The sequence below is a fragment of the Volvox carteri genome (genome assembly GCF_000143455.1).
Source record: "Volvox carteri f. nagariensis unplaced genomic scaffold VOLCAscaffold_24, whole genome shotgun sequence".
Classification (NCBI taxonomy): Eukaryota; Viridiplantae; Chlorophyta; class Chlorophyceae; order Chlamydomonadales; family Volvocaceae; genus Volvox; species Volvox carteri.
Genome location: NW_003307567.1, coordinates 854,658 through 869,003, shown reverse-complemented (window position 1 = coordinate 869,003; position 14,346 = coordinate 854,658). Strand labels below are relative to the sequence as shown.

General features: G+C 52.3%; 2 protein-coding genes across 2 annotated transcripts; both read right to left on the bottom strand.

The window, feature by feature from the left end:
* Positions 1 to 896: 896 nt before the first annotated feature.
* On the bottom strand, positions 897 to 4,824 carry VOLCADRAFT_92110 (uncharacterized protein; the record flags this gene model as incomplete). The annotated part of the gene is made up of 10 exons (XM_002951478.1): positions 897 to 1,226; positions 1,395 to 1,553; positions 1,668 to 1,734; positions 1,881 to 2,358; positions 2,546 to 2,807; positions 2,997 to 3,206; positions 3,315 to 3,637; positions 3,797 to 3,914; positions 4,049 to 4,158; positions 4,416 to 4,824. The coding sequence occupies 10 exons, from the start codon at positions 4,822 to 4,824 to the stop codon at positions 897 to 899; spliced, it is 2,466 nt and encodes an 821-aa protein (XP_002951524.1).
* Positions 4,825 to 9,735: 4,911 nt separating this feature from the next.
* VOLCADRAFT_92109 (uncharacterized protein) lies at positions 9,736 to 13,631 on the bottom strand (the record flags this gene model as incomplete). The annotated part of the gene is made up of 11 exons (XM_002951477.1): positions 9,736 to 10,065; positions 10,233 to 10,391; positions 10,506 to 10,572; positions 10,719 to 10,987; positions 11,099 to 11,247; positions 11,435 to 11,696; positions 11,894 to 12,103; positions 12,212 to 12,534; positions 12,739 to 12,856; positions 13,017 to 13,243; positions 13,322 to 13,631. 11 exons carry the CDS (start codon positions 13,629 to 13,631, stop codon positions 9,736 to 9,738), a joined length of 2,424 nt encoding a protein of 807 aa, XP_002951523.1.
* Between the last annotated feature and the right edge of the window lie 715 nt (positions 13,632 to 14,346).

Genomic DNA, 14,346 nt, shown 5'->3' with positions numbered 1-14,346 from the left:
TGCCACGTAAATACCGCATGGCAAAGTTCGTCTTGGGTGAACGGGCCCGGTTTCCCGTACCATAGAATTCGTTTCTCTTAAGCAAGTGCTGTAACCGTGCTATAAGTTATTGTCTGGTTACGCTTGTCGAGGCGACGGCAGGGTTTGGCAAGGCCTACCCTTACAGACTACGATTTGATCTGTAGCACGGGTGTTGCAACCGGGAGCGGAAACATTAAAGTCCCAAACACGAGGGAAACGATGTAGGCAATAGGTCCTTCAGCGACCCTAGATTGCCGTTACGCAGCATCCTGGCAAAGGTCGAACACTGTTGTTCCACGATCCTCAACATCATGTCCGGCGCATCAGAACCCAGCCTTGTTATGCACAAACAAGTATAAATGCTCCTTCCTCACCACCTGCTTATCCCAACGGTCATTGTGACGAATATATTAATAGCACCATATTAATAAGAACAAACTACCAGCAACTACACCACATAGACGCCCGCTGCATATCCACTAGCTAGTGGACTAGCTACTATAGTAAAGCTCGCGAGGAAGCCGACGAAGAAATAAACGTGGCCGTAGCATCCTGCAGATAATAAAAAACACATCCTGCAAAAGACATCCTGGCCCACAGCTTGAGCCTGCAACCTCCACCACCGTCGTAACAGGTGGCACCAGAGGAAGCTTTCCAAAGCCAGTTCCAGCGATTGCCGCAGGCCCCTTTCACTGTAGCACCCCAGCCCGTCTTCTCTACTCAAGCCTTCCTGCCCCAAGCAAGCGAAACACCTGCGTACGAAAATCAATCATATTGACCGGCGCGCAATACATGGTCATTCCTGCTGAACGCAGCACGCCACCGCATCCTCCATCGAACCATCCCTGCCCAGAGTGTTCCGAGCTCCCTTACCCCTAGTTGTACGGAACCAATCCCGAAGGGTACAAGGCACGGCCACTGAAGCGAATCCACTCAAGGAAGGGACCGTAGTTTAGCCCCGCATTGCGAGGCCGCTCCATGGTCACCAAAACGCCGCCAATGGCAGTGGCCTGCAGCTTGGTAGGCAAGTTTGCCGGGCTGCCGCCCGCTGGCACAGCCAGGTTCATGCCGCTCTTTGCGGGCCTAACGTTGATCGCCAACACCGACTGGCACATGCTCGTGTCGTCAGTAACATTCCAGACGGTGCGGCCAAGGTTGCCCTCAACCACGCCCCGCGGAGGGTACACCCATCTAATGAATTGGACCTACATACACGTAACGGCGGCAAGGGCATAAAGATGTTAGGCGGGAAAGATCAAGGGACATGGTAATCAGCAGCCAATCCAGTCCAACAGCACGTACAGACGCATAACAGGAGCCCATGCGGTCTGAAAAGGGTTGATAACCCCGACCCAAAGCCACAGCTTGCTTACGGTAATAACTCCGGAATTCCTAATCTGCTTGAGGTATATGCGCGAAATCTGCATGGGCTCCTTGAAAAATACCGCAACACTGAGCTGGTCCGCGGTCGCTTTCCACGCGTACTGACAGGCCGTGCAGGTTGTCGGACATGACGGCTTTGCCGGGTAGACCTGCGGTTATTGATGTTGACAAAGCAAAGGGTGCAGGGCGTCATGTCGCGATAGAACCGCTTTCTCTGTTAATGGGCCGCACACCGAACACAGGGCAGGACGAATGCGACTCACCAGTTGGAGAGGAGATTGCTTTGTCAGCTGTGACTTGAAGTCCCCGTCATCATTCCAAACAAGAGACCTGCGGGAAATTGCGCAAATTGGCCTCAACATTCATTTCCTCAACAAGCCACGTTCGAAGTAGCTTGCAGTAACCCAGCCTAGCTACCATAAATCGCTATGATCAACGTCACATGCCTCAGCGTACGAAACGGCCAGCTGACGTACCTGCTACTGCCACGCGCGCCGTGAGCAGAGACGTTCGTGACCTTGATAAAAAGCGAGGGAGGAGGAGCCGCTGGGGATGGGGGCTTTGGTGACGGTGGCTTCCGTGGCGCCTTAGGCGACCTCGGCTTTGGCAATGGTGACGGCGCTGGCGGCTTGGGTGACGGCGGCTTGGGTGATGGAAGCAGCGGTGACGGCAACGATGGTGAAGGCAGAGGCGGCGATAAAGACACCTGGGATGGCGGTGCAGGCGGCGACTGTGACGGAGGAGATGGAGACGGCGGCGAAAGGGAGGGCCGAGATGGCGATGGCGGTGATGGAATCGACTGCACAGGAAATACTGGTGGAGGCTGCGATGGAAGAGCCGACGGGCTCGGGTGGGATGGGGATAACGGGGACGACGGCGGCATTGGCGGCGGCGACGGTTGTTGCGGCGGCGACGGCGATGGCGGCGACCAGCCATCTTTGACGCCAAATGCACCTGCGACCATGGCACGACGTGTATCGAATGACCGCCTAGGGAAAGAGTCCTTCAAAGGTTTACAAAGCACGGGAACCATTTTCATTAATCGCGGCTTCGGTGTCAAAGGGTGCTGGCGGAATGTTTGTAATACGCATTGACTGACACAGCAAATGTGGCATTAACTAGGCCCCACACTATTGCTTACCAGTCTCAAGCTCAATACGGGTGAAGTTGACAGGAGGCGAAGGTGGGGGGAAGGAGGGTCGCTCGGGCGGCGAAGGGGGCATCATAGGCGGGGCAATCTGTCCAGGCTCCAACGGCGGCGAGGGCGGTGGCGATGGAGGATAGGCCACACTGATAATTTTGATAACAAGGTAACCAATCTGAAGAAGGCCGCCTTGTGCTGCGTTATCCGCCGTGCCGTCCAGCATCGCACGACGGATAAACTCCGTCTCCTCTTGCGCAAGCTGTATTGCAACCAATGAAACCAAGCAAGGCCAGGGTAAAATAGGAAACAGCAACAGTCATTTAAAAACGACCAAAAATGACTGGAATCACACAGGACTAAGTTAGGAAGACGTATTGCACCGCATTACTCCGATCACAGGTGCTGTCTTACATACAGCGAACCGTGCACAAAGTTGCCCCTCACATACCTGAAGCATCATCTCATCCGTGATGGGGGCCTTGTTGACAAGGTAAAGCTCAAGGGGCCGCACATCCGTCTTCGCATACATCTCAGCAATCTCTGTATCGGTGAAGATGCGCTCGGAAGTCTCAATTGCGCGACGACGCCAATGTCCGCGCAAGCCGGTTCCGTTGGGGAAAATGATAAAGTTGACAATCACGTTGCCAGTCGGCACGTCCTGCAAACACGGCAACGTGAAACAAATGGTATTCGTAAGCACAAAACAAATTCTGTTCCACATTTGTGGCATGCGAGACAACGTATCCGAACAACGTCATCGACCTACGTTTGCAGCAGCCACCGAGATTTTCAGGCGATTGATGAGCCCCATGAAGTCAAACTCCTCCCCAGCTGGTTCTTGGTACACTGCCGTATACTTTGCAACTTCCATGGCCTTGCCAAGTGGCAGTGGGGGAAAGCCCGTAAGCTCGGGGGGCGAAGAGGGAGGGGGGTTTGCCGGCGTGGAGGGATACATTCCGGGAACCGCCAGGAAGCGCCGCACAATCTCAGCTGCATCCGCAACGACATCCGATGCGGTCTCCAAGACGGCGTCCACAGCAAACAAGGGATGTGCGTCGGCGTTTCCGAACAAAGGCGCGTAGTAAGCTCCTGGACAAAGGCGGGTAGCGAAGGGCCGTTGAAATATTGTTTTGGCTGAGGCCTACAGTTTATAAAACGGGTGGCTTAGGAAAAGACGGTAAAACGATGCACAGTGCGTGTACGTAAACCAGCCTAAACCCAGATGCCAAATGATGCCGGATTGCTCACCTTGCGCGAAATCTGTGACGAGCTTCTTTAGAAGAGCGCCCCACTGGTCTTGTGGGCCATCCGTCCAGTCATATCCTAACCAGACGACAGCTCCAGGGTTATTAACCTTGCTGAAAGCCTGCAATAATCGTAGGTATGGGATCCGCAGACGATCTGTGTATTTGCTGCTGCAGAAAATGCTATGCCGACAGAAGTATTAAAAATGCCACTATTCAATACATATTTCGTGCAGTTCACCACAAACAATCCCACCTGAACTGCCACCCTTGTGGAGTCAAGTTGAGACGTATAAAGCGGCAAGGTCACTGCAAATTCATCCTCGTGACGGCACCAAGTTGTATATGTGATTGCGCGTGCATCCTCTAGGGTTTGCGGCCAGGAATCAGCAGCGTCGGAAAGGAAGGATGATGATACGTAGCCGTTCAGCACTGCCAAACCCCTGGAATTTCCTTGTAATTGCTTGCAGTGGCTCCATGTGCCTAGTATTATAGGCGGGGAAGGCAGATTGTAAAGGGCTCAGGTAGACAAAATGTAGCTGTTGTCAAATTTGAAATTAGCCAAGGCAACTGAATGCCTTTACGACGGTAACAAAGCAAGACCAACAAATTGCATGTCTCACCCTCATAGCCCAGAGAAGAGCCGACGAAATTGCGGAGGGCTTCGCCTTCGCCGTGGTTTGCGTCCAAGATGATAACCAAGCCGCCCGAATGGACATAAGCAGCCACAGCGCCCATATCCTCAACTGAGCTGTAAAACAGGTGTCCGTTTTGTACAGGCACAACGTAGGCTGATGGCTTGTCAGTGCCAAGAAGGTTTGGCTGATGAGCATGCGAAGCCTGAACATGGAAGCCAAGCTGCTCAAGCTGCTCTAGCAGGTTGTTTGGGCCATCATTCCAATTGAAGTCAAGGACGTCACTTGTGGCATCCATGTATAAAGCTACACGAGTCGTGCCATGTTGGTCTGCCAAACATGGGCATATTGTCAACAGCGCGAGATGTAAAAGCAAGGCACCCAGGCACCAGGCCATTGATATGGATCACCGGTGCTATTTTTGACTGCGTTGGTGGATAATCGCAACACTTGAAGTGCCAAGCTGATGGAAGGAAATGTGAGCGTGGATAGTGCTCCGGGACGTCAGGAGGGCGGATGAGAGCGCTGGCTAAATCGAGATCCACCCAAGCCAGATAGTTTAGGCAAGGGGATTAAGGCATGCTCTGTGCCCACGCAGTTTATGTATGCTTAACGCGCAGGAATCCGTGGGCGGGCGGACTTCCGTACATGACATGCATGACGGTCTTTGAAAATCGGTTTTAACGACAGCGAGTTGTTAGAAGGGCATAAATGTGGCGCTATCGGGTCTTTTCATGGCAAGTCAGCGGGAGAACCCCGATGGATCTTAACCTTGTTGATCTTAGTTTCCCGCGCACCATCCGGTCGAAGAACTCGTCCAAGCTCGCTACCTGTGGTGTCAATATGATTTTCAAATGGTCCTGTGGCAAACGGCAGCAATCATACAGGACTACATATACCCAGATGGCAGTCATGCTGCAACATCTCATAGGGAACCCTGGTCACGCATCGTCCCGCTGCATACTAGGTAGGTAAACAGATCGGTGTTTCTACCTACATCTCGTTTAATGACATTCCACGAGGATTGCAACTCGCAACAACTCTTTGCGCGCGTCTTGCCCACTGTTTGTCAGCAAACGAAAGGCCTATTACGAGGATAATAGGCCTACCGCAAGCGAACCGCCTGAACTATTCTGCGAAAAATCTTGCTTTATGACACACCCCTCATGCGGATCTTGCAAGAACCTGTGTGTGTTTATTCCACTTGCTTAGGGCTTTCCTGTAAGTCTTTCAAAAAGCGGGTTTTAAAACCCAAGACTAGGTCTGGCTTACCTTTCCTTTCTTGCACAGGAAGTAAACATTACGTTATGCAAGCAACAACAGCAACAATGCAACTCTAACATTATGTGTGAGCGAAAACGTGGTCGGCAGCGTCTTCGGTGGTCCATTGGCATCGTCGGTTCCCCCAAAACCGCACATACGTGCAGTGCAGTCCCAAACCCGCAAGCTCACGGGGCTTGCTGGTTGGCCCGCTGCAATACACTTGGCGTGGAGGATAAGGCGTCTCTGTTGAACTGTTAAGATATTGCTGCGCTCCTTCAAAACTACAAGATGCTGGTCATCGACCGGATCAATGCCATGGCTCAAGCCAAATGGTATGATGTACGTAAGCCAATCACACTTGGAAGTGGAAGGGAGTATTTGTGTGTGTGTGTGTGTGTTACATGGTTGGGGGTGCGTGACCCCATACCTGTAAGACTACCCATACGAGCCGAAGGCCCAAGGGCAATACTACAACGCCTAAAAGCCACGGAGGAAAGGAAAACACCGCACATCAGCCCAGACTAGCGTCCAAAGGGGGTAATTGAGTTTCGGTGAGCCCACATACGTTCCAACATCCTCGCAAGACGTGCGGGTTCCCATTTCATGGCCTCCAACATGCTCTGTTGATGATCGAATCTCTCTTCAGCACGAATATCATTATAGGCTGGGCAATCCAATAACACGTGTTTTTCATCCTCGATTCGGCTATTAGGACCACAACAGTGGCAAAACCGCTGCCCCCTGGGGACATGGTACTTGCCCCTTCGTGCTCTGTTTGCCTCCAAAGCCCAGCAACATAAACGAAACTGCATTAGCTTACGATGTGCTAAACGACAAATGAAAACCTTAGCATGTGTTGGCCACATGACGACCGCGGCTCCCGAAAAGGGCAGGCCCATCCAGTGCTTATACTTCGCCATTTGCACTCCCGGTTGCTTCCCATCTGATGGGTACTCCTCTGGCAAGACAGTCAGACGCGGATGGAAACGTAAACTTTGTGAGTGCGAGCGAATCCTGTACACAAGGCCCTACAATCGCACGCCAACAACTTCATTAATACACGCTTGCTTGTGCTGGCGAAGCAAGTTGTCTGGACCATCATTGTACTATGGTCGTCGTCAACGCCATCGTTGGCGAGGTTGGTGCGGTACGCCCCGCGTTCTCGGGGTTGTGGTCTTGATGCTGCTGATGGAACTTTGAGTTTGAATGTTGTTTTGTTGTTAATCTAGGCTGCCTGAACTTTCCTGTGGCAGTCTGAGCGGTGCAACGTTCAGACGGCGTCAAGAAGTTATTTAACACAAAGGAGAGCTAACTAAGAGAGAGTGTTTCTTGCCGCAAATGAGTCTGGGCGGCCAATAGACTTCTCGTCACTTCTATTAACAGACCACGGATACACATGTTCTCACATGTCCTCCTTTTCAAAGAACAGAACACCGGGAACTGTGCAGCCACGTTATCGAAGACCGATTAGAACTATCCCACCCCTTCCCGCTTTACATTGCAACATTACTTTTCAAATTATCAGAACCCTTGGATAGCTACCAAGAACTTCCCGACTCATTCACACAATTGTCGCACGTGTTTGCGCCTGTCATGCCACCCCATTTATCCGCCTCGAGGCATCATATTGTGTACAAGGCGACGGAACTGTTGTAGGGCAAGTTTGCTTGGCTTGGCTGTGCATGACTCGTAATCCCACCCAAAAAGATTTATCTCCACGGGTTCCCATGGGGGGACAATTGTCTTAAAGTGGTAGATCACACTCTTGAACTCATCTCGTTTACCGCGCTGCTGAGGTTCCGCACGTGGCCTTGCGAGTGTATCACCTAAAGCTGCTCGGTTGGTCTTGGGCTTTGCTTGCATACGGAAATTGGGTCACACCTAGGTCGCAGGCATGCATGCTTGGTCGAGGGCTTGAACAGCATCTTGGATGAATGTGCGACTGTATAGGCCATACTGGGGATGAAGTTCCTTATTATGGGCGCTGTCACATCACTTTAGTGTCTCCTGTTCGCGCGTGCGTGGCGTCGAAGTCACAGTCATCGTGGGTTCAGGAAGCGAAGACTTCATTGCGGCCTTGCATGTTGAGCAAGTTGTGCAATTGCATGTTGAGTAAGTTTTGTTAGTTGTGCTCGTCACCTCGGCCTCGAGCATGGTCTTTGGAGGGTATCTACCATCTGGGAGGTCAGCTACCTTACCCTCGAGGTATGGCTCATGGTGCGGTCTCAAGAGGTTGCTCTTCCTTCTTCCGCACCCACCCTGATAAGATCTAGCGACACGTAACCTCCCGGACTTCATGTCCGAGGGCAAAACCTAGGCAAAGAGTGAAAACATGTAAGTCGTGGCGATGCACTAATTCAGCAGAGAGAGAAAACATGATTTGCTATGGCTCTGCAAATTCCGCGGGGCTCATGCTGATAATGTAGGTTCCTGTATTCGGCTGGGAGAACAGTGGATACATGACCTGACCCATGGGTCAGTGCATGCCTACGTGGGCCCTGTGTGCCCTAGTGCGCCCAATCCTCGTTTACATGTAATTTCCTTTTCCTAGGTGTTACTTGCTCGTCTTGCTATTTCCTATGGTTTACCCATGTATCCATCGAAAGCAACTTCCCTCCTGCCACTCTCTCCGTCAAGCTCAAACGGACGGGAGGGGACGACTTGGACCATTTCAGTTATGCAGATGCAGTTCACCTTGTAAGAAACAGGATCTAGTCACATAACTAAGTATGGCATGGCATAACAACTTTCTAACCCAGTCTGAACGGTAGCTGGAGGAGCTGGGAATTGCTCATCCTCCTCCTCCTACACATACAGCAGTATCCTAATCGCCAATCATTGCAGTGCATTAATCTTAATACAGCACCAGTGTACTAATCCTGATCCTGGATTTGGGGTATTTATCCATATCCTAGGGTCGGGGTTCTAATCCTAATCCTGTGGCCGGGTCCCAAAGTCGTCCCAATCCTAATCCTGTGGGTGAGGTCCCAATCCTAATCCTACACTAGGGTCCTCATCCTAAACCTGCCCCCAACTTTGTATCCTAATCCTGCCCCTCTTTCAGAATCCTAATTTTTGCCTGACCGGTACCCGAACCCAATCCCTAATCTTTGCACCCCTCTGCGGGGCTCGACGACGCTCAACAATGCGCTTGCCGTTAGATAAACGGCTGGTCTGAACTCACATATCGACAGCACTCAATTTACAAAATCATAATCAAAGCTCTTCGCATCGTCCCATCAGCAGTCACAGCCGCCCTCTGCCCCAAGGCAGGAAACGACGCACTGGAGCGGGAGTAGCAACAACAGCAGCCAGCAGTAATAGCAGGGGGTTCAAGTTGCCAGTTCTTTGGCAGCGGCTCAAAATGCACTAGTAAAAAACATTACTGCGCCTGTACAGCTCTTCTTCCGCCGCCGGCCTAGGTAAGACCGCCGTTGGCTCACGCCTGGCAATTTAATAACGAGAGAGGAACGCTTGAGACATGGCCGCCGCCACCACATAGGTTTCTGTTATAAATAACCAAGGTAATGTAAACACACAAGAAAACAAGCTAATGTGTGCCTATTGTTCCCCTCTCTAACCCCTATCCCTATCTCGGAGATACGAGGGCACACAACGACAGCCACGTGCAAAAGCCGCTTCGGGCTTAGCCCCAACCTCATACTATGCCTCTCTTATTTTATTATGCCTTGCAATACAGGCATGTGGACAAGAGGAATAACACACATATAACCTATCGTGCACACACGAATAACCGAGCATTGCGCCGGAATGAAGCGAGTTCCCTTGCCCAGCATAAGGACACGCAGCTACGAGCCAAGCAGATGTCCTGCCGGGCCCAGTAATATGTCACTCCTGCAGAGACATAGGAAATGAAACATCCTGAAAAAAAATAAAGCTCCAGGTCCACTACCAAAGCCAGCAATCCCCACCACCATTTCAGCAGACTCAACCGGCGCACAATGATTGATCTTCAACAACGCAGCACGCCACCGCATCCTCCATCGAACCATTCCTGCCCAGAGTGTTCCGAGCTCCCTTACCCCTAGTTGTACGGAACCAATCCTGAAGGGTACAAGGCACGGCCACTGAAGCGAATCCACTCAAGGAAGGGACCGTAGTTTAGCCCCGCATTGCGAGGCCGCTCCATGGTCACCAAAACGCCGCCAATGGCAGTGGCCTGCAGCTTGGTAGGCAAGTTTGCCGGGCTGCCGCCCGCTGGCACAGCCAGGTTCATGCCGCTCTTTGCGGGCCCAACGTTGATCGCCAACACCGACTGGCACATGCTCGTGTCGTCAGTAACATTCCAGACGGTGCGGCCAAGGTTGCCCTCAACCACGCCCCGAGGAGGGTACACCCATCTAATGAATTGGACCTACATACACGTAACGGCGGCAAGGGCATAAAGATGTTAGGCGGGAAAGATCAAGGGACATGGTAATCAGCAGCCAATCCAGTCCAACAGCACGTACAGACGCACAACAGAAGCCCATGCAGTCTGAAAAGGGTTGATAACCCCGACCCAAGCCACAGCTTGCTTACGGTAATAACTCCGGAATTCCTAATCTGCTTGAGGTATATGCGCGAAATCTGAATGGGCTCCTTGAAAAATACCGCAACACTGAGCTGGTCCGCGGTCGCTTTCCACGCGTACTGACAGGCCGTGCAGGTTGTCGGACATGACGGCTTTGCCGGGTAGACCTGCGGTTATTGATGTTGACAAAGCAAAGGGTGCAGGGCGTCATGTCGCGATAGAACCGCTTTCTCTGTTAATGGGCCGCACACCGAACACAGGGCAGGACGAATGCGACTCACCAGTTGGAGAGGAGATTGCTTTGTCAGCTGTGACTTGAAGTCCCCGTCATCATTCCAAACAAGAGACCTGCGGGAAATTGCGCAAATTGGCCTCAACATTCATTTCCTCAACAAGCCACGTTCGAAGTAGCTTGCAGTAACCCAGCCTAGCTACCATAAATCGCTATGATCAACGTCATATGCCTCAGCGTACGAAACGGCCAGCTGACGTACCTGCTACTGCCACGCGCGCCGTGAGCAGAGACGTTCGTGACCTTGATAAAAAGCGAGGGAGGAGGAGCCGCTGGGGATGGGGGCTTTGGTGACGGTGGCTTCCGTGGCGCCTTAGGCGACCTCGGCTTTGGCAATGGTGACGGCGCTGGCGGCTTGGGTGATGGCGGCTTGGGTGATGAAGGCTTGGGTGATGACGGCTTGGGTGACGGCAACGATGGTGAAGGCAGAGGCGGCGATAAAGACACCTGGGATGGCGGTGCAGGCGGCGACTGTGACGGAGGAGATGGAGACGGCGGCGAAAGGGAGGGCCGAGATGGCGATGGCGGTGATGGAACAGGCGGAAGTTCCAACGGCATCGACGGCAAAGGAATTGACTGCACAGGAAATACTGGTGGAGGCTGCGATGGAAGAGCCGACGGGCTCGGGTGGGATGGGGATAACGGGGACGACGGCGGCATTGGCGGCGGCGACGGTTGTTGCGGCGGCGACGGCGATGGCGGCGACCAGCCATCTTTGACGCCAAATGCACCTGCGACCATGGCACGACGTGTATCGAATGACCGCCTAGGGAAAGAGTCCTTCAAAGGTTTACAAAGCACGGGAACCATTTTCATTAATCGCGGCTTCGGTGTCAAAGGGTGCTGGCGGAATGTTTGTAATACGCATTGACTGACACAGCAAATGTGGCATTAACTAGGCCCCACACTATTGCTTACCAGTCTCAAGCTCAATACGGGTGAAGTTGACAGGAGGCGAAGGTGGGGGGAAGGAGGGTCGCTCGGGCGGCGAAGGGGGCATCATAGGCGGGGCAATCTGTCCAGGCTCCAACGGCGGCGAGGGCGGTGGCGATGGAGGATAGGCCACACTGATAATTTTGATAACAAGGTAACCAATCTGAAGAAGGCCGCCTTGTGCTGCGTTATCCGCCGTGCCGTCCAGCATCGCACGACGGATAAACTCCGTCTCCTCTTGCGCAAGCTGCATTGCAACCAATGAAATCAGCAAGGCCAGGGTGAAATAAGAAACAGCAACAGTCATTTAAAAACGACCAAAAATGACTGGAATCACACAGGACTTAGTGAGGAAAACGTATTGCACTGCACAACAACAAACATTCCGAGTACCGGCGCTGGCTTATGCACAGTGAACCGTGCACAAAGCTGCACCGCACAGACCTGAAGCATCATCTCATCCGTGATGGGGGCCTTGCTGACAAGGTAAAGCTCAAGGGGCCGCATATCTGTCTTCGCATACATCTCAGCAATCTCTGTATCGGTAAGGATGCGCTCGGAAGTCTCAATTGCGCGACGACGCCAATGTCCGCGCAATCCGGTTCCGTTGGGGAAAATCATAAAGTTGACAATCACGTTGCCAGTCGGCACGTCCTGCAAACACGGCAACGTGGAACAAATGGTATTCGTAAGCACAAAACAAATTCTGTTCCACATTTGTGGCATGCGAGACAACGTATCCGATGAACGTCATCGACCTACGTTTGCAGCAGCCACCGAGATTTTCAGGCGATTGATGAGCCCCGTGAAGTCAAACTCCTCCCCAGCTGGTTCTTCGTACACTGCCGTATACTTTGCAACTTCCATGGCCTTGCCAAGTGGCAATGGGGGAAAGCCCGTAAGCTCGGGGGGCGAAGAGGGAGGGGGGTTTGCCGGCGGGGAGGGGTACGTTCCGGAAACCGCCAGGAAGCGCCGCACAATCTCAGCTACATCCGCAACGACATCCGATGCGGTCTCCAAGACGGTGTCCACAGCAAACAAGGGATGTGCGTCGGCGTTTCCGAACAAAGGCGCGTAGTAAGCTCCTGGGCAAAGGCGGGTAGCGAAGGCCCGTGAAGGGGCGGTACAGATTTGGCGGTGGCTCACTTTGAAAACAAAACGGTGGGACAAAACGGTGGAACGGTGGAACAAAACGGTTACCAGGTGCTTTGAATCCCAGGTTGTGCGCTATGTGTATTTGCAACAGCAGCCTACGGCAACCAGATGCCAAATGATGCCGGATTGCTCACCTTGCGCGAAATCTGTGACGAGCTTCTTTAGAAGAGCGCCCCACTGGTCTTGTGGGCCATCCGTCCAGTCATAACCTAACCAGACGACAGCTCCGGGGTTATTGACCTTGCTGAAAGCCTGCAATACGCGCAGGCATAGGATCCCAAGCAGGTGGCAATTAACTGTCAGACGAAACCTACTCAATGTAATTGGAAAGCCATTTTGCGCATAGAAGTTGTATTAATATCCCGAATTTATTATTAATATCAATAGATTCGTTCGACATTATCGAACACACCTGAACTGCGACCCTTGTGGAGTCATCTTGCAATTCATAAAGCGGCAAGGTCACCGCAGATATATCCTCGTGACGACACCAGGTTAAGTAAGTTATGGTGCTTGCATTCTCTAAGGCTTGTGGCCATGGATCGGCAGCGTCAGAAAGGAAGGATTTTGACGCATAGCCGTTCAGCACCGCCAAGCCCCTGGAATTTGCTTTTAATTGCTTGCAGTGGCTCCAGGTGCCTATAAGTATGTAGAGGACGAAAAGGTCGCGCACGTCCAAGAAACAAGTATCTGCTGTTTAATTTTAAATAAGCTCACCCTCATAGCCCAGGCAAGAGCTAACGAAATTGCGGAGGGCTTCGCCTTCGCCATGGTTTGCGTCCAAGATGATAACCAAGCCGCCCGATTGGACGTAAGCAGCCACAGCGCTCATATCCTCAACTGAGCTGTAAAACAGGTGCCCGTTCTGCACAGGCACAACGTAGGCTGATGGCTTGTCAGAGCCAAGAAGATTTGGCTGATGAGCATGGGAAACCTGAACATTGAAGCCAAGCTGCTGGAATTGCACTAGCAGGTTGTTTGGGCCGTCATTCCAATCGAAATCGAGGACGTCACTTGTGGCATCCATATATAAAGCTACACGAGTCGTGCCATGTTGGGCTGCCAAACATGGGCATATTGTCAACAGCGCGATATGTAAAAGCAAGGCACCCAGGCACCAGGCCATTGAATGGATGACCGGTGCAATTTTTGATTGCGATGGTGGGCAATCACAACACTTGAAGTGCCAAGCTGTTGGAAGGAAATGTGAGCGTGGATAGTGCTCGGGGACCTCAGGAGGACGTGTGAGAGCGCTGGCTAAATCGAGATCCACCCAAGCCAAATGGAAGAAGGCAGGGGTTGGAAGACATTGGCTTGGCCAAGCCATTTATTGTATGCTTCACACGCAGAAACCCGGGGCGGGCGGACATCTGCACGCAACATGCATGTCAGTCTCTGTCGCCGTCTCAAAACCCTCTAAAACCAGACGACGCACATACATGTCGTGCAATACTAAACCCGCAAACCCACGGCATGTTGGTTGGTACGCTGCAATACACTTTGCATGGCGGAAAGATATCTTCACTGAGTCGTGTTGGAACGCGCTTAAGTCAAATCTACGGGAGACTGACAAACATCCGGACGTGTCACCGCCTGGCTATCCGTTCCTATCGGCTTACGTTTTAATTGCCCCGAACATGTCTGACGGCGAAATGCATCGTGGTCATTTGTAACATTTGGAAGTAAATCTGCATTTAAAGGGCAAAGCAAGGAAAGTAGGTATCATGCGGTGCGCAGCCATG